Below are 19,197 nucleotides of genomic sequence, written 5' to 3'. Positions count from 1 at the left end.
CCGCACTGTGCTGAGCAAGTTTTCTCCCTGGGACTGCTGATATAGCTTTTTTATTATTATTATTATTTCCCAGAGCATTTTGATTAGGGCTGCTGGGCATTAAAAATGTGGTGAGAAAATTAATGCTCTGTGAGGTTGCACTGCAGTATCCTGAACAAGCCAAGGGTAAGCAGATCACACCAGTGCTTTGGTACAGATTTTGTCTGAAAAGTGATTTTTTAAAGGTCATTACCAATGCAAGAAAGGGCATTGCAGCCTCACTGAACAATACTGTATTTATACAGTGACTTCAGGTGTGTTTCCTGCAAGATCTGCTGCTGTGGGAACCTCGGTGAAGGATATCTTAAACAAGGCAGTAGAAAATATCTAATAGCAGTAGAAAGTTCTTGTATAAGTTGTTCTACCTACTTTTAGCAGTTTGTCTGCAATTAAAACAGCAGGAGAGACTCACAACCATCTGCAATGGACAGCTTTCTGTCCTTCATCTCCCTGCAAGCTGCATGGGAATCTTTCTCTTTCCCGAAATTGTGGGTTTGCCCTTGCTGTCCTGATGACTTCACAGACAGGTCCCTTTCCCCCTGCCATATCAGAACACATAGTGTTACTGGGCTTCTATTCAAAAAGCACGTGACACAGAGGTGCTTACCCTTTTGGAGGGTGGCCATGCAAGCTCTTCTGCTGAGAGTGTGCTTTCATTTGGGTGGGACGGCCTGATAGGAATAAGCCTAGTGGACTCTGACCCTCAGTTATCTCAGGGCTGCTCAGTTTCCCTGGAATTTGGACCTTGTTGGTCTTAATTTGGGTCCCAGAGTGCCATCAATGCCGGAATTAATGTCACAAAGCGTCATTTGTTGATGTATTGATTGTATGAGAAGTAAGTGAAAGGTTTCTTCTCTCTGCTTTTTTTGGGCATTCTGCTTTCACACAGAGACAGATACCATTCAGGAGCTCATGACCAAAGTTGCTTGCTGTCAAAAGTGCTCAGCATGAGTGCCATTTTGGGTGAGAGTGACCCCACTATGTCACCAGCCTCCCTGTCTTATCGGGGGTGCAGATGGCAGTCAAAAGTGTCAGAGGAGGTGGTAGTCCTCATAACACCACTGGTAAATCTTCTTCAAGATGTCTTTGCCTATTATTTCCCTTCCTGGAGCCTCCGAGACTCCTCTGTGATCTCCCTTTGTTAAGACTTTGTGATAGAAGCAGCAAGTGCAATGTAGGGTGTCCCCATGTTACAGAGTTGCAGGAACAGGGCTGTTACTTGAGCTGTTGGGACTTTACAGAAATATTTTATAGTTTGTGTTTCTCTTTTCATTCAGCTCTCTCAGGCCTCCACAGGTTGTTAAAAATCAGGTATTGGCATATAATACTAGAGAGATGATTTAAAGCTCAGTGCTTTGCGTGTGGGTTCTGACAATCCTGCTTAAAATAGCAACAACAAAACAATAAGCCCTGAAATAATGAATTGTTGAGAAGGAAGTAGTCTGTCAATCTGTTAACCTACTTAGGAACAGAAACTTCAGCACTACCTACTTTTCTTGATATTCCATTTCTTCAACAAGTATCTATGGTTTTTTCTGCTAGAAAATTTGCAAAAAATATTGTACTACTAAACCAGTTAAAAAGAAATCTCAGCTCAGTCTAATTTGATGAGTGAGTTTTCTTAGGAAAAGAATAAACAAGAGCAGGAGGAGGTAAGAGGTGGAGTTTTCCAAGAACTGTTACTATCTAGAGAATTGCATTCAATGCTTCTTTCATTTGTATTTCAAAAGAATTTCCCGTCTGGGTTAGTGGCTCACTTTTCAAAGAACATTTTCATAAACACAAAGCTAATGAAATTAGACCATTGAGAATATTGTAGGTAAATAACCTTCAGTGAGAGTTGAAACCCCTCCATTTTAAGCAACAGGCAGCCACCCTTTCTCTGTTTCTCTGCTGATGCTTAGCAAAGTGCTGGAAGTCAAAGCCCCAGAAAAGAGGAGTAAACCGAAGTTGCTCTACCAGAAATCTACTGGAACTGTGCTGAGTTACCTAAGCTAAGTCTGCTTCAGTGCTTAGTATTTCTACTTAGTGAAGGGTATTATATAGAAAGAAGAGTAACCAAGAAAAATACATGTGTTGACTTGCTTTGGTATATGGTATTTGGTGATCAGTCACCCCAGCTTTTCTGATTCTACTAGGTTTGCAAATTTGAAAATGACAAAATTACTTTGCATATTCTTTTCTGGTAGGTGTTCTCCTGACCAGGATCCTCAGTGGTATCACTGGGCATTGTGTTGGTCAACTTCTGGTTAAATGGGGTCTTGTCAGACATCGGTCTTGTAAAATAAACTTCATGGCAGTTTTGTTTTCTTTCCTCTCTTCAGTAGGAATGGTATCCACACTGGTAGCAGAGAATTACTGGATTACAACAACACTGAGAGTTTGAAATTTCAGTAGGATCCTCTTTTAAACACTGCATTATTTCATTGCACCTACAGCCCGCAACCAATCCTGTTATGCCCTGATCTGAAGACCTTGTGTGGACTCTTGAAGGACTCTCTCATTTTTTAATTTCTTTTGTAAAAGCAGATCTTTCAGAGAAATACTGCACTTTATCCCCCCTCATTTTACCGCCTGATCTGCCCTTCTTAAACCTATGGTTTCTGTCAGTGCTTCTGTGCTATCCCAAGTCTCAGAAAAGCCTGTTAAAGGGCAGGAGTATTGTACTGTTGTGTCCTTTGAAGGGCTGGAACTTGGGGACACGGCAAGCAGTGAATGGGAAGACATCAGCCCAGCATTTTAAACACCAACAGCGTGTGATCTGCATAAAAGTCCAAGTCATGGGCTAAAGGATGAGAACCCCATGCACATCTGATTGTTGAGTTAAAGCCCTCAGCTACAGGACTAGCCCATTACCCACTTCTCTGAGGCAGGTGGCAAACCTAAAGATTACCCAGAGTGTCTCCACTGAGTGCATAGCAGTACCTTCTCAGGCAGCATTTAGTGACCTGAACACCTCTGGTGGCCCTCTGGAGGTGAGGCTGGAGTTGACCCCAGGCAACTACAGGGCCATCAGTTGTCTTGCATGAGATAGAACATGCTATCTGCAGTGGGACCTGCTGATCTGAAATAGCATGTAGGCAGTTGAGCTCCTAACACAAGTGGACACACTTCAGCTCCTGTCCTGCGAGCTGTCTTTTCTGAGTGTTTGTGGAAGACAGACATGCATGCCAAGGAAGATACTTGGAAAAACAACATTGATTTGTTGGGCTCTTCTGTGTGAAGTAAATTACCCCTTTCTGCATCAAAAAAAGCATTGATAGGATTCACCCCCTGTGATAGGTTACTTAAGTGGGTCCTGAGAGCCTTCCAAGGACCAGGCAATTTTAAGTGTCAGAGGATTTCAGTAACTGGCTTTCAATTTAAGGACACTAAGGCAAGAGTTTTATTTCTTACAACTCTGGAGCAACTGACAAGGATTTTGAACTGCTTATAAAGGTCAGGCTGGTACTGTGAGTTCCCCCTTCCCATACCCCATACGTAATGGTTACTTTTTCTTATGTCTAATATAGAAGTCCTTTTAGTTACTATGATGTTAAAGTCAGACTTGGGGAGTTCATTGTCTTTACTGGCACTTGACAGCTCAGGGGAGATGATGTCAAAATTTAAAGAGAGTGAAAAAGCTAATTTTATGCATGTGATAAAGAAATTCCCAATATTTTATTGTGAGTGGATACAAGTCCTCAGTCCTTTCCTTTATTACAGAGAAAAAGAGAGGGGGAGAGCAGCAGCAGCAACAGTAACTAGTACAGTAGATGAGCAGCACAGCAGTAACTGGCATATGATCCAAGCTGGCACTAACTAGTGAAGCTTGAAGGAATTAATTGGTTATATATGGGCCTTGCATGTGCTGAGTCAGTGGCTGTCCCTGTCTGTCTACCTCACTGCTCTCACTTAGCCACTCAAAGCAATGACATTTACAGTGGCACCCTAATGCTACTACAAGGGGAGAAAATGCCACAAAAGCATAAACAGGTTTTCTTTTTCACCAGGGTGAATTGGTTGTCCTCTCAGGAGTGCATCAGCCAGAGCTGGGGGCAATAGAGTCTGCAGTGGTCATAGAAGGTGCCAGTTTATTTGTCGTGTGGTGGAAAATGAGCTGCTACTACTGCTACTGCTTGTGTAAAAATGCAGGGCAAGAGTAATTGTGTTCATAGGGAAGATTTTACAGCTCTGAGAGGCTAACTCTGGCTAGAGTAACTCCTGGAAGGAGCAGTGATCCCACTTACATTTCTAATTTGAAATAACCTGAACCAAAAAGTACACATTCATTTCCTATATAAAAATCATAGTTATTAGAAAGAAAATTTTATGAGAAAACATACTCACTGGGTTTTTCTTTCACATCTTAGAAAAGATGTTAGAACATCTTAGAAAGATGTTCTTTTTCAGACACCTCGGGTAAAGTTTCTCTCACCTACCTCAGATACTGTGAGATACAGAATCTTTTCTGAGTCTCATCTCCACTCCTTCTGCAGCCAGGAGGGAGAAGCATGCAATGCCATCTGAAGGGCCTCCATGACAACAACAGAGACATGGACACTAAGTAGTTCCAACCCATCACTTCATGCAGCTCTGCATGGGTCAGATGAATCCCACCCATTGCACAGTCATAGGCTCTTGCAAAATAACTCACCACTCTGTTATAATAAATACCATCTGACAGTCTTACCCTGTGCAGATGTAAAACACCAGTAGCCTCTCGCTGCAGCAACGCCCTGGTGCAGTTATTTGGCATCTGTGGCAAGGGTTTGGTGGTTTTGGTTTTTTTTCAGTTGACAGCTCTCTCAAAGAGGGAGACAGGCAATAAAATGCTGTGAATGGTGAAGGAAATGAGTCTGACTCACTTCCACTCTCCCTTTCACGTTTTTAATCCTGCACAGTGCTGCCTATGACAGGAGTGGGATTATGCTGGGATTACTGATAGCAGTCTCTGGTCTGCTGTGTGGATGGTTTTCTTTTCAATCCTTTTTTTTTTTTTTAATGAATCTGTTTCTATTTATTTTCCCATTTCCCTTCGGCAACTTCTGCCTGACAGATTTAAGTTTTTTCCCTTTCGTTTCCATTTCAGCTACAAGCACATATCCTCCTTGCAAGTAAATATGTTTTGGAAGGGAGAGGGAGGAAGAAATAAAGTTAACATCACTTTCCGCTTTGGTCTTAAGAAAATAAGGAAAAACTGGGAACATGAAAGGACTGATTTTGCAGTGAAACTGTGGTGTCTTTCAGAGGAAAGCACTGGCTGTTTTTATTTTCAGACCCTGGTCGAAGCTTAAGAGAAAAGCAGGTGACACTGAGTTTATGTTGAGGCTTGGGAGGGGAATCAAACATGTTTCTTATCATTAGTTAGCAGTCTATAAACAAGGTGGTCTGCATCACTGCGCCTAAGGTCAGCGTTTGTGTGTACAAGCAGGAATCTGGGGTGATTAGGGCAATATCTGGTGCTTCTTGCTCGTTTAAATTGTCCTGTCAAGTAGTGTGTTACGAAGGAGTGCCTGGACACATGCAGCAGAGGGACATGAATGAATGTTCAGGGCGTGAAACCATCTGAAAGAATGTGCTAGGTGTTTGCACTGACTTTCACGTACCACAGGCTTGGAGATGCACAGAGCAGTGATAAAATAGTACAAGAAAATGCCCAAGAATGGTCATAAACAAGGCGAGGAGCTCATTATCAGCAGGTCCAGGTCCTTGCTGAGGGTCTGTGACTGTCAGTGCCAGAGGCCACCGCTGTGTGTTGGAGTACGTGTGTCCTCAGCAAACTGTTCTGCTTGAACAACTCAGCTCTCTGATGAAGATAACTTACTTCTAATCCTTGTTGTTACTTTCTGTATCTCCAAATAATTAAAGTACACAACGTGAAGACAATAGTGGGTTTAAATATCAAAGGAATCTTATCCTTGGCTGGAGCAATTTACCTTCTTTGGTGGCCTGCATGCAGAATACAGAATAGGGACAGAAATCTAAATATTTACTGCCATCTTTTGGGCAGTGTGGGTATGACTCAAAAAAGGAAAGGAGATCAATCGAGTTATTCGGTTGACACCTCCTTCAGTTTTGTCAGTTTTGGCCAACAAATACAACAGTTTGCCAAGGAGCATCAGGATTTTGGTAGTTATCAGTCTGGGGCTCCAAGTGAAGCAACATTTTTGAGGAGAGGTGCTTACTTTGATTTTAGCAAGCTGATAGGTTTGGGGAAGAAAGGTTTTAAGCACATTGACTGTTCTTCAGCTTTTGAGACAGTGTGTGTTCATTGCTTCAAACTGTTAGGAGCTTTGTGTTTTGCAGCCTTTGCTGTGCTTTACTGCATAATTGGTAGAACTCCTGAAGTCAGAAACTGACTTTTTCAAGAAATACAAGTTCAGTGCTCTTTAATCTATGAAAATATTAGTGTCAATGTATATTGTTTTATTTCAAAATGTGTATATTTTAGCAGGATATGCTTCATTACACTCCTTTGACCCTTTCTTCTTATATAGTGTACTGCTCAGTTGAAATACTGATTAGGTGACCTTTCCTAATTGCAATACAGTATTTTTCATCCACTTGAGGTGTCAGGTTGCATTTTTAACCTCACAGCTAATCAAACTTTCAGTCCTGCAGGCCGTGCAGAGACAGGTTTCCTGCTGTGGTAATAACCCCTTCCTTGAGACTAGTTTGAATTTAATTGCAGTGAGGTACTTCACTCTGTCCAAAAGGCCATGTCTCCTAGTGGACAGAACCTTCTTTTAATGCATTGAGATCAGTTATTAGAGCTATGTAGAAAGATGAAATTTTTATCTGGGATTCATCTATATTGCTGATTTAAGTACAATTATCATCTGATTCTTACCATCTGGATCTTCACATTGTGCCACAAGGGAGTGTTAAAAACTTGCCCAATGTAAAACTTGGTGTGTTGTTTATTGAAGGGAGTGGCAGCATAATCATCCTTCCACTCACTGTTGTTCAGCTTGCACTGAGCAAACAGAATATGACTCTGTTCTTGTCTTGTGTTTGTTTGTTTTAGGTGAAACTTCCTTTTCCTGTTGATCAAATCACAGATCTTCCAAGGAATGATTTCCAGATGATGATAAAGATGCACAAGCTAACCTCAGAGCAGCTCGAGTTCATCCATGATGTCCGCCGGCGCAGCAAGAACCGAATTGCAGCTCAGCGCTGCCGCAAAAGGAAACTGGACTGTATTCAGAACCTAGAATGTGAAATCCGCAAGTTGGTGAGTTAAGTGCTCTTGCTGCAGCCCTGCTCACCCTCGCGCAGCAGCTTGCAGGGCACCAACAGCAGTTCCTGCCCGGAGTTTAGTGGGTTCAGTCAGTTTGTACACACGTGAGCAGAACCACTAGTATGAAAATTTAATACGCAAAAATATATTGGTGTGTGCATATATAATATATGCAGAAAGCACAAAATTCCAGTGAAATGAGGCCTAAATATGTTTGTTTTTCTCAAGAGCAGGTTGTTGAGCGAGTTGGAAGAGGAGGGAAGCCTGTATCACAGCTTCCTTCTAGCAGTTTAACTTAACCCCAGTACTTACAGTTTCATCTACGAAGGCATTTCCTCATCTGAGCCCCATTTTCTTGCCTAGCTACCATAACAATCTGTTGGTCAGGGATTCATAGAGTGCCCAAAAGAGGTAGATATGAAGAGGCCTTCAGAGGTTGTCTGGTCCAAACAGGGCTGTGGCAAGACCAGCTTCAACTCTATGTATTTTCTTACTCTCTGGCATGCTAGAAGGCAAGTCAACATTTTCAGGACATTTCAGTTTGCTGTGCCTTTTCTTCAGCTCTTTCATTCACTGAGCAAATGACAGAAATGGCAAGGGAAGTGAAAAACCAGGAATGTGAATATCCAGACAAGTGGGAATCCCTTGGTGTAGATCAGTGAACTGGCAAGGGTATGTTCCTCTTTGTCCCTGCTGTCTTGTTTCCTCTAATGCTCCTAGTGTTCCATGGAGTGAACTCCTCATTTTTCAAGGAATCTGGAGTAGTCCACTGCAGAGAGAAGAGCAAAGTGTGCCCTACTCACTGACCAGAGCATGTCAGGGGATGTCTCCTGTGTGCCAAGATGTCAGTGGACAGTGCTGCCACATTTTAATCTAAGATTAGAGTGAGGTGACTGGAGCAAGGCTGAGTGGCTGCTCAGAAAATTCCTCTCTCTTTCAGTCATGGTATGGACACCTCAGGTGTGATTTGGGTGGCTAAACACAGATGTTTACAGTATAGACACCTGCACTGGAGCTTGTTGTCCTGGTTTTCATTATAGTCAGTGTAGAGAAACTTGACCAGTCTTATTTGTCTCCTCCTGCAGCAGAGGAGGTGACTTATTGTGCAGAAGTGCCTGTTCCTCTTCATCACTAAACAAGATCACCCAGAAAGCCATGTCATGTACAGACCTCTTAACTATAGGCACTTCATGTGAAAAAACTCCCTTCCTGTGTGACAGTGCCCCTGTGGTCTGAGGGACTTGCTCCTGTTCCCCTGCCGTAGAATCATAGAATCACCCAGGTTGGAAAAGACCTCTGAGATCATCAAGTCCAACCCTTGATCCACTGCTGCCATGGTTACTAGACCATGGCACTAAGTGCCACATCCGGTCTCATCTTGAAAACCTCCAGGGACGGAGAATCCACCCGTCTGTAACAGGGAGGTGACACTGACCTCACAAGCTGGATGGAAGACTTAAAGCATCAAGGCTTGCAAAGCCTTCAGATGCTGTGCTGCTGAAGCCCTGGGGGAAGAAAAAGAAACAAAAATCAAAACATTGTTGAGAGTAGTACTCCACTGATGCAAAACAAACAAAACATCAAAGATAAACAAAATAGTGAGCAACTGCTTCCTGAAATGAGTATAATCTACAGTGTATACAGGGTGACTCAGAGGTTTTTCAGGGTGAAAGAGCGGCTGCTCATCCATGTTGTCAGGAGAAGCAGATCCAGTCTTGGCTGCACATGCCCATCCCTCTACACTGAGCCAATGATGGGGAGGAGGAGTACATGTCTCTCACTCTCCAAGCACGAGGAGCAGCACTCTAAGAACTGGACTAACAACAAGGGGGGGGAGCAGCTTGATACCTGTAGCCTTCACTTGAAAATTAATTTGGGTTTGTTGACCTTATGCAATCCTGTGACATTGCCATTATTGTCTGACATAATCAACTGTGGATAGACAAAAGAAATTTTTTAAGTCCTCTCTCCAGCACACACACACATCTTAGGGAAATGAATGAAAGGCATATGAGTGACCTTGTGGGTCTGATCCCTGCTGAATTTCAGGAATCAAAAACCCTATGAGGTGCAGGATTCTTCAAAAGAAATGTTGACATTTCTATTTAGCAAGATAGACTTAAGTATGTAGCAATATGCAGTAAGTGAAGGAAGTAGAGAAGGCACCCTGCTGGACCTGTTTGCAAACAGTGAAGTGCTGGTAGGCAAAGTGATGGCTGGAGGCCATCTTTGGCACAGTGATCACAAATTATAGAATTTTTGATTGTTGCAGAAGTAAGGAGGAGGGTCAACAGAACTGCCATCTTGGACTTCCAGAATGCAGACTTTGGCCTGTTTAGGAGAGCCCCTTGAGAAGCAATTCTGAAGAGCAAGGAAGTCCAGGAAGGCTGGACATCATTCAAGAAGGAAATCATACAGGCTCAGGAGCAGTCTGTCTCCATGTGCCAAAAGACAAGCCACTGGGGAAGACCAGCCTGGCTGAACGGAGAGTGCTTTGGCTGGAACTCGAGGTACAAAATGCCCCTTTGAAAGAAGGGGCAGCAACTCGAGAGGACTACAAGGATGTCATGAATTTATGCAGGGAGAAAATTAGAAGGGTAAAAGGCCAACTAGAACTTCATCTAGCTACTGCTATAAAAGACAATAAAAATGTTTTTGTAAATACATCATCAACAAAAGGAAGGCCAAGGAGAACCTCCATCCATTATTGGATGCAGGGGAAACATAGTGACGAAGGAAAAGGATGAGGTACATAATGCCTTCTTTGCCTCAGTCTTTGATAGTAAGACCAGTCATTCTCCAGGTACCCAGCCCCCTGAGCTGGAAGATGGGAACAGGGAGCAGAATGAACATACAACACATGATTACTGGAAATTCCTTTGTCATCTTTTGTCCACTTTGTGACCAGTAATTTCCAGTCTCCTAAACTACATAATGGTATTGTGGTTTAAGAGTTTTTCATTTGGCTGCATCCTTTTTATGAAAGACGCCTTTTCCTCCTGTGCTTACTTCCTATAAATCACCCATCTTCTTGACACAGATGGTTTCACAGCAGACAGTGAGTGAAATGGTTGTATCCTCTGAGTTTGATAGGTAATTTTTTTTGCCTGCTTTCCTTCACTCATCCATCTACCCACTCATATTCCTTTTTTTCCCTGCAAACTCACAGCATATTCTCTTCCATAATTCATTATCTCAAGATGTACTTGAGCATCTGTTTATTTTTTTATTATTTTTATGCTTTCTTGATAGATTTATCAATATTTTAGCAGTTGGTTCTTTTCCTGTGCACTGCTCTCTTTTGCATTCACACAGCTGTATGCTTCCAGTGTAGGCTTTGGACCCAGGACAATACTATCCACTGTCAACAACCACCCATAGTTGGATTATCTGAGTTGTGGAGTTTTCACACCTCAGATGCCAAGACATCTTGGGTTTAGCAGTGTTACTAGGTGAGATACGTGGCTGCGCTGATTTGGGGCCAGCTCAGCTCTGGAAATAGCTCTGGTACTCTACAAAATCTCATCTACTCTCTTGAGCTGTATGCCCACCTGCCTGAAACAGAAGGAGATGCAGCAGGACCACCCCGGTTAGTCTGCACTGAGTCAACACCAGTTTTTAGAGGTGTAACCCGAGGCTGGTCTGGCTCTGTGCCTAACCCCTCCAAATCTGCCTCCTGAGCACAGGGAGGGCAGCACTCACCCCACAGTGAGGGCTTGCTGGCCGTGGGAGGTCTAAGCTGGAAATTACTCCCACCACAGCACATTGCACAGCACCCTGCACTAGCTTGGGCTGTGGGCCTTGCCAGTGCGTTGTAGGATGCAGAATAAACTGGGTTCCTTTTCCCATTTTTTAAATCCTGCATGAAAAAATAAGTCCCACCATACTCTTTCCCTCTTCTTCCTCACCAGTAATATCCTGCTTTTCACATGGTCCCCTCCAAGAGTAGCCTGCTGACATAGCGAAACTCTGGAAGTGCTCAAGCCAGATGTAGGTAAGGGAGGACATTTGGGAACACGGATGGCAAAGCCTGAGGAGAGCAAAGGAGGAATGATACTGAGCTCAAGCCCAACCCGTTAATCACCAGGGCATAAGAAAACGAGCCATGGTGCAGGCCATAGAGCACACTTAGATCCTCTCTTCTGAATAACATCTCTCTCTCCAAGTGGTAACAGGGGTTTAGCTGGTACATGGGCCAAAGCGGGTGCACCCAGCCTGAGGAACCAACCTGACAGTTAGAGGGTGAACTGAACATCTGCAGCATATTCTCACTTCAGGAACTAATCCCTGTTTTCTTGCTGTTTAGATGGGAAATGTCTTTTCTCCATCAAAATGTTTCATTTGGAATTCTTTTGTGTCCTCTGTCAAGCAGCTTTAGTCTATAACGGGAGCTAACAGCCCCTTAGGAATAACTTGTGATTCTATCCTCTTCCAGCTCAAATGTTCTTCTCCAGATGTTTCCCAAACTGTAGTCCACACAGACCTCATGGTGGTCAAATACCTGATGTCTCTGTGACTCTTCCTCCAGCCATGCAAAAATAACTGCAACATGTTGGTGTTCTTCTTGGTTATGGCTGCATATGTGCCCAGAGTGAGCCCTCAGCCTAAGATGCCTTCTTTCTTTTTCAGGTGTGTGAGAAGGAGAAACTGCTCTCAGAAAGGAACCAGCTGAAAGCAAGCATGGGAGAATTGTTAGACAACTTCTCATGTCTTTCCCAAGAAGTGTGTAGAGACATGCAGAGCCCGGAACAGATCCAAGCTCTCCACCGATACTGCCCCGTTCTGAGACCCATGGATCTACAGCCAGTCACCACCATCAGCCCCACCCCAGCTGGTGTGGAGCAGAGCCTGGTGACCTCCCAGTGCATCGGGGAAAGCATGCAGTGCTGCTCGGAGCAAGGCTCAGTGCAACTGGGAGCACCCTGGCTGCCTAACAACATCTCAGAAAATTGTTCGGCCGGCGGGGGGTTGGATGGAGCCGACACAGGTACTTACCCCGAGAGAGAGCTTCCACCAGAGCAGAGCAGCCAAACGGTCACGGTAGACTTCTGTCAGGAGATGACTGATAAATGTACAACAGATGAACAACCTAGGAAAGATTACACCTAGTGACTTGTAACCTTAACATTACACCTAGTCAGGTGTTCTTCAGTCAGCCAGTGGCAGGGTTCATTTGTTGTCTAGAAGAACGTATTTGGTGCACACTACAGTGGTCTTAGCAGCAATACTGTTTTTAAGTATTCCCTCCTCTCTACAAGCAGGAGTTCTCTTCACAATGGTGCTATCCCTTGCTCAGGCAGGGAACGAAGCAGTGGCAACACTGTCTGTTTTTGTATGTTGATTTCAATCTTAACAGGGATGGACATAACACCTCTGAGGACCCAACCGCAGCTTTTTTCTCAGTGGCCCATGTCACAAAACCCTAACTCAGGAATTTCCTCTGAATGTTCAATTTTTCATTGAAGACAGCTTCTTTACACATCAAAGTTTTATAGCTAAACTGTACATATTATATATAATATATATAAAATATATATATCCATATGCAAGAATCCCTGCATGCCTCAATTTTTCTCATCCTACAAACTGGAAGCTTTCATTTCTATTGTATAAACAAGTTCCAACATTCCTTTTTGTCTTCGATGCTAGAACTAGTTTGGTAACTTGTTACACGATAATTTTTTTTTCAGTTCGCAGTTCAGCAATATCATTCAATTTGTACTTATTTATAAAATTTTAATGTTGGAAACTTATTTGAGATCTTATTATAGACAATTTTTTTTTTGGCACAGCCATTTTGTGCCACTTGGGCAATGTGGAGTTATTTTATTTTCTTGCAGATACTGTACAGTAATGGTCAACTTTGCCACTTGCACTGAGTTTCTGGTCAAACCTCTTTTCATAAATGAAGTCATGACTTCAGTATAACTTGAGTATATGGTTTTCTTTGCTTTATTGCTTAAAGGAAATAGAAAATTTTTAGCTGATAGACAAACACTCAGGAGCTCATTATGTAGTAAAAATGGTCTTGCCAAATACTGAATTCACTATACAATTTGTAAAGAGAATCTGCTTGAATTATTTTTATATTTAGACTTCTTTCTGTTTCACAAACCAAGTTTAAGTGCTGTTAATGATGCTTTTGGAGTTTTACAGGGGAAAGTATATTTCACTTTTTAGAGAAAAGTGTTTTTGACAACTGGATCGGTTCATCATATGTTCCACGAAGTAAAGCGAATGGAAATCACATCAATACACGTGGGGGCTTTTTCTCCAGCCCCGCTCTGCATCCTTTACTCATGGAAGCAACTGCTGCTCTGGCTAGTCCCCAGAGCCTGACCTCAGCTGTCCTCAGACATTACCTGTTTTCCCCACCAGACCCAAGTTGCAGAGATGGGTCTGGTGAAGTCAGTGATCCTGCCCAGGTAGGCGGAGTTGCAGGATCAGACCCCTAGTTGTTGACTTTGATTTCCTTACAGAAGTCCAGCTAGCACTGTATCCTCTAAGAGTAAAACCTACATTTGCCAACACCTGATTTGGTTGCTTACCCATCAAATTCTTGTGTTTCAGGATCCTCTCGTCCTGCAGCATTGCCCTCAGCACAAACTGCAGCTAAAAGAGCGCTGTCTCAAAAGAGGCTACTCAGTGAATTGGCTTAGTTGTAACTGTATTGGATTTGTATCTTACGCAATGTTGACTCATGTTATGACTGTTTGAGACAGCAGCTTTCCAAGCATAACATCTGTATGTACAGTGTAGACAGAAAAACAACCTCCTAATGCTTTTTTAATAATTATTATTATTATTATTCTAAGTGTACTGAGTTTTTATTTTGTGGTTCTTTGCCCTACGTGTGCCAGGTTGCGTGGCTTTATCAGTGACAACTGTCATGTGCTTTACTGGCTGATATTGTTTGTTCTCGCTGAAAAAAAAATGACCAGCTGTTCACACCTGTTAAAAAAAAAAAGTGTGGGGAAGCAGCTTCTCAGAAGCACTAAGTGATAATGTGCTCTTCTGTGCTAACGTTTACACTAGAGGTGTGCGCTGGTGGTTTTTTGAGGCACTCAGTAGATCAGCATCTTGAACCCTGGAGGAGGAATCAGCTCCCTCTCTCCACTTCTTCCATCTTCAGACTGTGCTCATGGACCATCACCCACTCGCCACAAAGTCTTGCTTTTATCCTCTTCATCCAAACTATTGTAGCCAAGCTACTGAGGAGGAAATGCGTATAGCATGTGCCATGTTTGTTGAAAATAGTTTTTTTCCCCGCATGTACAAAGAAAAACTAGTATATAATGTAGGAGAATATTTATGTTTAAGTATTAATCTTTACTGTACAAAATCCTTACCTTTAAATGTTAAAAAATATACAAATGCCATAAACTCCTAGTTCACACAGTTGAAAAAGGGGGAGGAGTTGTCCTTTTCTTTTTAAAAGAACTTAATCTAAAAATACCTGAACGCCCCCCCCCAGCCATCTTTTGCAGGTAACTGACTGAGAAGCTCTTTGGCGGGGGGGCAGGATTTGATTTTCCTTTGAATTTGTTGACGTTGCAAAGCAGTTCTGTGCTTCGCAGAGAAGTTTTGTTTCTATGAGACCATGGTGAAAGCTAGAATTTAAAACTAAATGTGAATCACATTATAGAGTCATAGCTACTGGGGGGGCTGGGGGTGGGCGGGAGGGAAGGGTCAACTGACACAGTATTTTAAAGATGTTTTTCTGTTGCCTTTTTTATTTTTAAGTGACCTCCTATATATATGAATAGATAGAATGTTTTCTGAGTATAAAACCAAGTTTTAACTTACTTCCTGACATGAAGATTTACTCTACTAACAACTCATGTGCAACTGGTACTCTTGACCTCATTCCAACGGTTTAAAAAACCCACACACACAACCCATTGCGCTGCAGCTCTTAGGTTTGACCTGGCCTCATACTGGTGCTGGGTCTCTTGATTTCATCTACCTTGGGAACTGATATTTAAAACCACTGCTCAAATAAGTGTCTCTTCCTCAACCTTTCTCTCGTCTCTCTTTCCCTCCCCTGCAAGCTTTTCTGGATGTTTGATTTCATTCTTTCCCATTAGAAGTGGCTGATTTTGTGTCATTGCTTCCTATATTTACATGTATCATGGTTTTTCAGTGGGGTTTTTTTGGTGGTGGTGGTTGTTTTTTGTTTCTATTTTGTTTTGAGTTTTTTTGCTATTTCATACCATGTGGCTTTCAAAGCAGTTACTGGGCTAATGTTAAAGGAAGATATCAGGAGAATTAGTGTCAGACCTGGACACCAGTTTACATACCCAACCATTCTTGTCTCGTGAGGTCAAACCAACTGACCACAAAATATCATTATAAAGAGGGGAAAAAAACCTGGCTGCAGTATTTATGAATTTTAAGAATTTGGCCAGTGGTCACTGTGATCTTCAGTAAGAATCTCCTTGCATTTGTCAGAGGACACATGCAGCATCTGTCCTGTCGGGCATTGCTTGGGAATGGCGTGGTGGGACCCCATCTCCCTGCTGAGCACTGACTCATGGGCATGCGAGTCCTCAAAGCTCTGTCCAGTCTGTATCTAGTCCTCCTTTTCCTCCTTTTCCTTGCTATACTTGTATTGCCAGGAAACCTGATTTCATTTAGGCTTGTTATGCTTTGTCAGGTGAGTACTACACTATATAATGTGTTTGTTTCTCTGCGTTCTCTAGGGGTGCCTTGAACACAATTAAAGCTCATTGCAAGCTGATTCTGGAACAAAAAGGTAGTGAAAAGATTTAAAAAAATTTAAAAAGAGAGGGAAAACAAAACAGAAAACAAACAAAACAAAAGCAAAAATGTTGGTTGTATTATCAGGAGATCCCAGTATTTATATCACAGACTTCCTAAAGTGATGACTCAGGCGTCAGAGTTTGATGCTGCAGTATAAAACTATTATTTTATATATTGTACAAGTAATTTATTAAATATCTTTCTAAGGGTATATGCTGCTTTTAAGATGCACTATATTTTTGGATCTAATCCTTGTACTATTTTTTTTCCCAAGGAAGTAAAATGTGCTGCAAAGGCAAGCCACAGTGATTAGTATGCTAACTGCTATTTCTCTTTAAAAAGGAGAGTGGGAACTAGATATGTAACTTTGCTAAGTGGATTAACTCCTGCCAGAGAAATTATTAATGATGATAGTGTGGTTGTTAATCTGGAGTGCGACACTTTGTCAAGTCTGTATTCTAAAGAGTGCTTCAATAGAAGTTAAAATGCCTAGATATATAGCTAATTTTTTTAATATGCGATTTTATGATTGCCTAGTAAATAATACAGATCTGCATGCTGGAATCACTATAATCCTGTAATAAAATGAGAACTGATCCACTAGAAGAAAGCATGGTGAAGCATTGCAATTCCAGAATCAACACCACATCCTCACTTGTGTCTTGTAACACTGCTGTGGTAGTAAAGAGGGAGCAAGGGGTGCATTTTAAGAATAGAAGGCCCGTAGTGAATTTTGCAGTGAGACAAAGTGAACATTTCCCAGGTTTCCACAGGCTCACATTTTTTTCCACTTCACGTCCTCTACCTTTGCAACAAGGAGTGCTGCTTCCACCTTTTTTTTTCTAATCTGAGATGTGTTTGAAGGTGCCTCCGGGTGAATGTTGTAGCCCATGGCTACAGCATTTTAAAAGTCTCTATTTTAGGGCTGCCTAGAGAAGGTTTAGCTCAGTATGAGCAGCAACTTTGCATAAGGAGGGGATCTGCTAAGTATAGAGCAGTTTTATTTTTATCGGAAGTGAGGTGAAACTAAAACTATTAACATAAAGAACTTCTGCTCTCTTTTCTGTTAGAAATTCTCACAACAGATTTTGACTTCGTTTCAGTTTTGTCTCTGCCAACACAGTCCAGGTTAATTTTGCATCCATATATAAAATATGTGTATGTATGTATACATACATCTATAATTCTAGTCAGAGTGTGTGTTTGTGTATTTTCCTGTTTATAATACATATATGTATATTTATAATACTCCTTGGAGTATTTCATGACTCAGGCATCAGGTCTGATGCTGTAGAATACAATATATGTGTATATGCATATGTTCAAATACTGTGTGTATATTTAAAAGATCTATTGTTGGTGGTCTGTAGAATAATTATTTCCTTTACTCTCAAAATTTTAATGGCATTACTTGCAAAGACTAAGTGTACAGTATTTTCCTACACTCCACCAAGATAGGTATTATTTATATCAAAGTCAAATATTGATATGCATTTTAAGGTATTACTCAGATAATGTTGCCATTTTTGCAAAGAAAATTGCTTTTTGGCAGGAAGGAATGCTAAAAATATCTTTTTACAAGGTCATTACCCCCAACAAACAACTGCTAAAAAGCCAGTTAGATGACTCTTGTTCTTGTATGAACTTTAGTGACCGTGGGCAGAGCCCTTTCTGTAGGTGAAAGTCACAGTGTGGTTCATGCAGTTGATCCCTTTTGGCTAATTAAGGGCATGCAGAAAGAAACTAGTATCCCAAAATAGAAATGGCAACTGGCAGTGTTTGATTTCATTGATTGCTTAGAAGCAGAGATGGTCCCAGGCTATGAACCCAAACGACCCCCATGTTTTGGAGGGATCCAAGTGGGGCCTGCATTTGCCAGCTGGGCTCGTCCCTGCAGCCGGAGGAGCCCACACTCTGGGATGTGGGCAGAGGAGGGAGCAGCTACCCTGTGCTGGGGGTTGTGACTGGCTTCCCCTGCCCAGGCCAGCATTACCCTGCATTTGTGATGTACCCAGGAGAAACCTGCATGGTTTCAGTCCTGCTCTTACTACTCCGCTTGCTCTGCCTGAAGCTCTCTGGATCCCTCAAACCAGCAGGAATGATACTAAACACTTTGGTGATATTTTATGCATGGTTGTTTACTCATAGTTCCAAGCATCACCTTTGATTTCAAGGGTGGGGATGCCCTAAAAGTTTGTTCCAGAACCAGTTGGTTACAAGTGCACCTCTTATATATGCCTTACAAACTTCAGAGGCCATATTCAAAACAGGGTTTTATCAGTGTATGCAAGGGGGTGCAACCCCTCTTCTCTTCCTCCCCAGGTCAAACAGTATGGACAGTTTTCACACATATCTACCTGTATAACCCTCTGTACCTCTCATAACTGGTCAATGACTGTAACAGGTTACATCAGGTGTTTTTTCTACATACTTTTTACACAAATTCTATGCGATTAATGTAACTTAATTCAATGCATCATTTTATTGTACTAGTTCTTAAGCTTGTCTTTATTTTTTTTCTAGGTGACTGTGGTTTCTTGTGATTTTTATTGTATATATAAATGAGGTGGCTGTTGATGCTTACTCTCTGTTACTAAGAATTTTTACCTTTTTGGAAGAAAGCATTGCTATGAACTAATGAATTTAAAATGTCATTTACTCATTGTAAATACAGTATTGTGCAAAAAAAATTAAACCACCCAACCCTTTTCATTCATTTGAATTGCTAGTGTTAACTGAATTTTGTCTAGACACCATTTCTGTTGATGAAATAAAGACATATCATTATGTATTGTAAATCGACTCATCTTGACTCTGAAATTGATATTGCAGGGCTCAGTTAACATGCAGGTTGTAGGTGAGATTTAGGAGGTAGGTTTGATTTGGTTGTTACTGCCTAGCAAATCTCTGGATTGATGAAGAGACCTCTACTCACATGATCCCATTGTTAATTCACTGCTAGTCTTTGATCCAGGGATCCAGTTACCTTTGATCTGGAGGAACAGCCCGGGGTGTTTCATTGCAAAGATGTTTTGGGAAGATCAAATAAGCTGTATCTATACCCATTCCCCTAGTGCATGACTTAAGGCAATTCTGATAAATCTTTGGGTCTTCTAAAGCGCCAGTGTGCGTGTTGGAAGGTGAGGGGAGAGGCTAGGGTTTGTTTCCCCTTT

The 19,197-nt window shown here is 42.0% G+C and overlaps 1 protein-coding gene across 10 annotated transcripts in view; it reads left to right on the top strand.

Annotated features, from left to right (window-relative positions):
* The window catches only part of BACH2 (BTB domain and CNC homolog 2), a 193,491-nt gene extending 174,669 nt beyond the window's left edge, over positions 1 to 18,822 (top strand). For all 10 annotated transcript variants that reach the window (XM_051777772.1, XM_051777771.1, XM_051777774.1 and 7 more), the window contains 2 exons: positions 7,049 to 7,255; positions 11,891 to 18,822. In XM_051777772.1, coding sequence (XP_051633732.1) covers positions 7,049 to 7,255; positions 11,891 to 12,370 — 687 coding nt within the window. In that variant the 3' untranslated portion in view covers positions 12,371 to 18,822. The remainder of the gene's footprint in view (positions 1 to 7,048; positions 7,256 to 11,890) is intronic.
* The last annotated feature ends 375 nt before the right edge of the window (positions 18,823 to 19,197 follow it).

This window comes from Manacus candei, unplaced genomic scaffold (genome assembly GCF_025592945.1).
Source record: "Manacus candei isolate 608988 ecotype Guabito, Panama unplaced genomic scaffold, ASM2559294v1 h1tg000011l, whole genome shotgun sequence".
Lineage (NCBI taxonomy): Eukaryota > Metazoa > Chordata > Aves > Passeriformes > Pipridae > Manacus > Manacus candei.
This window is presented reverse-complemented; position numbering and strand designations above follow the sequence as displayed.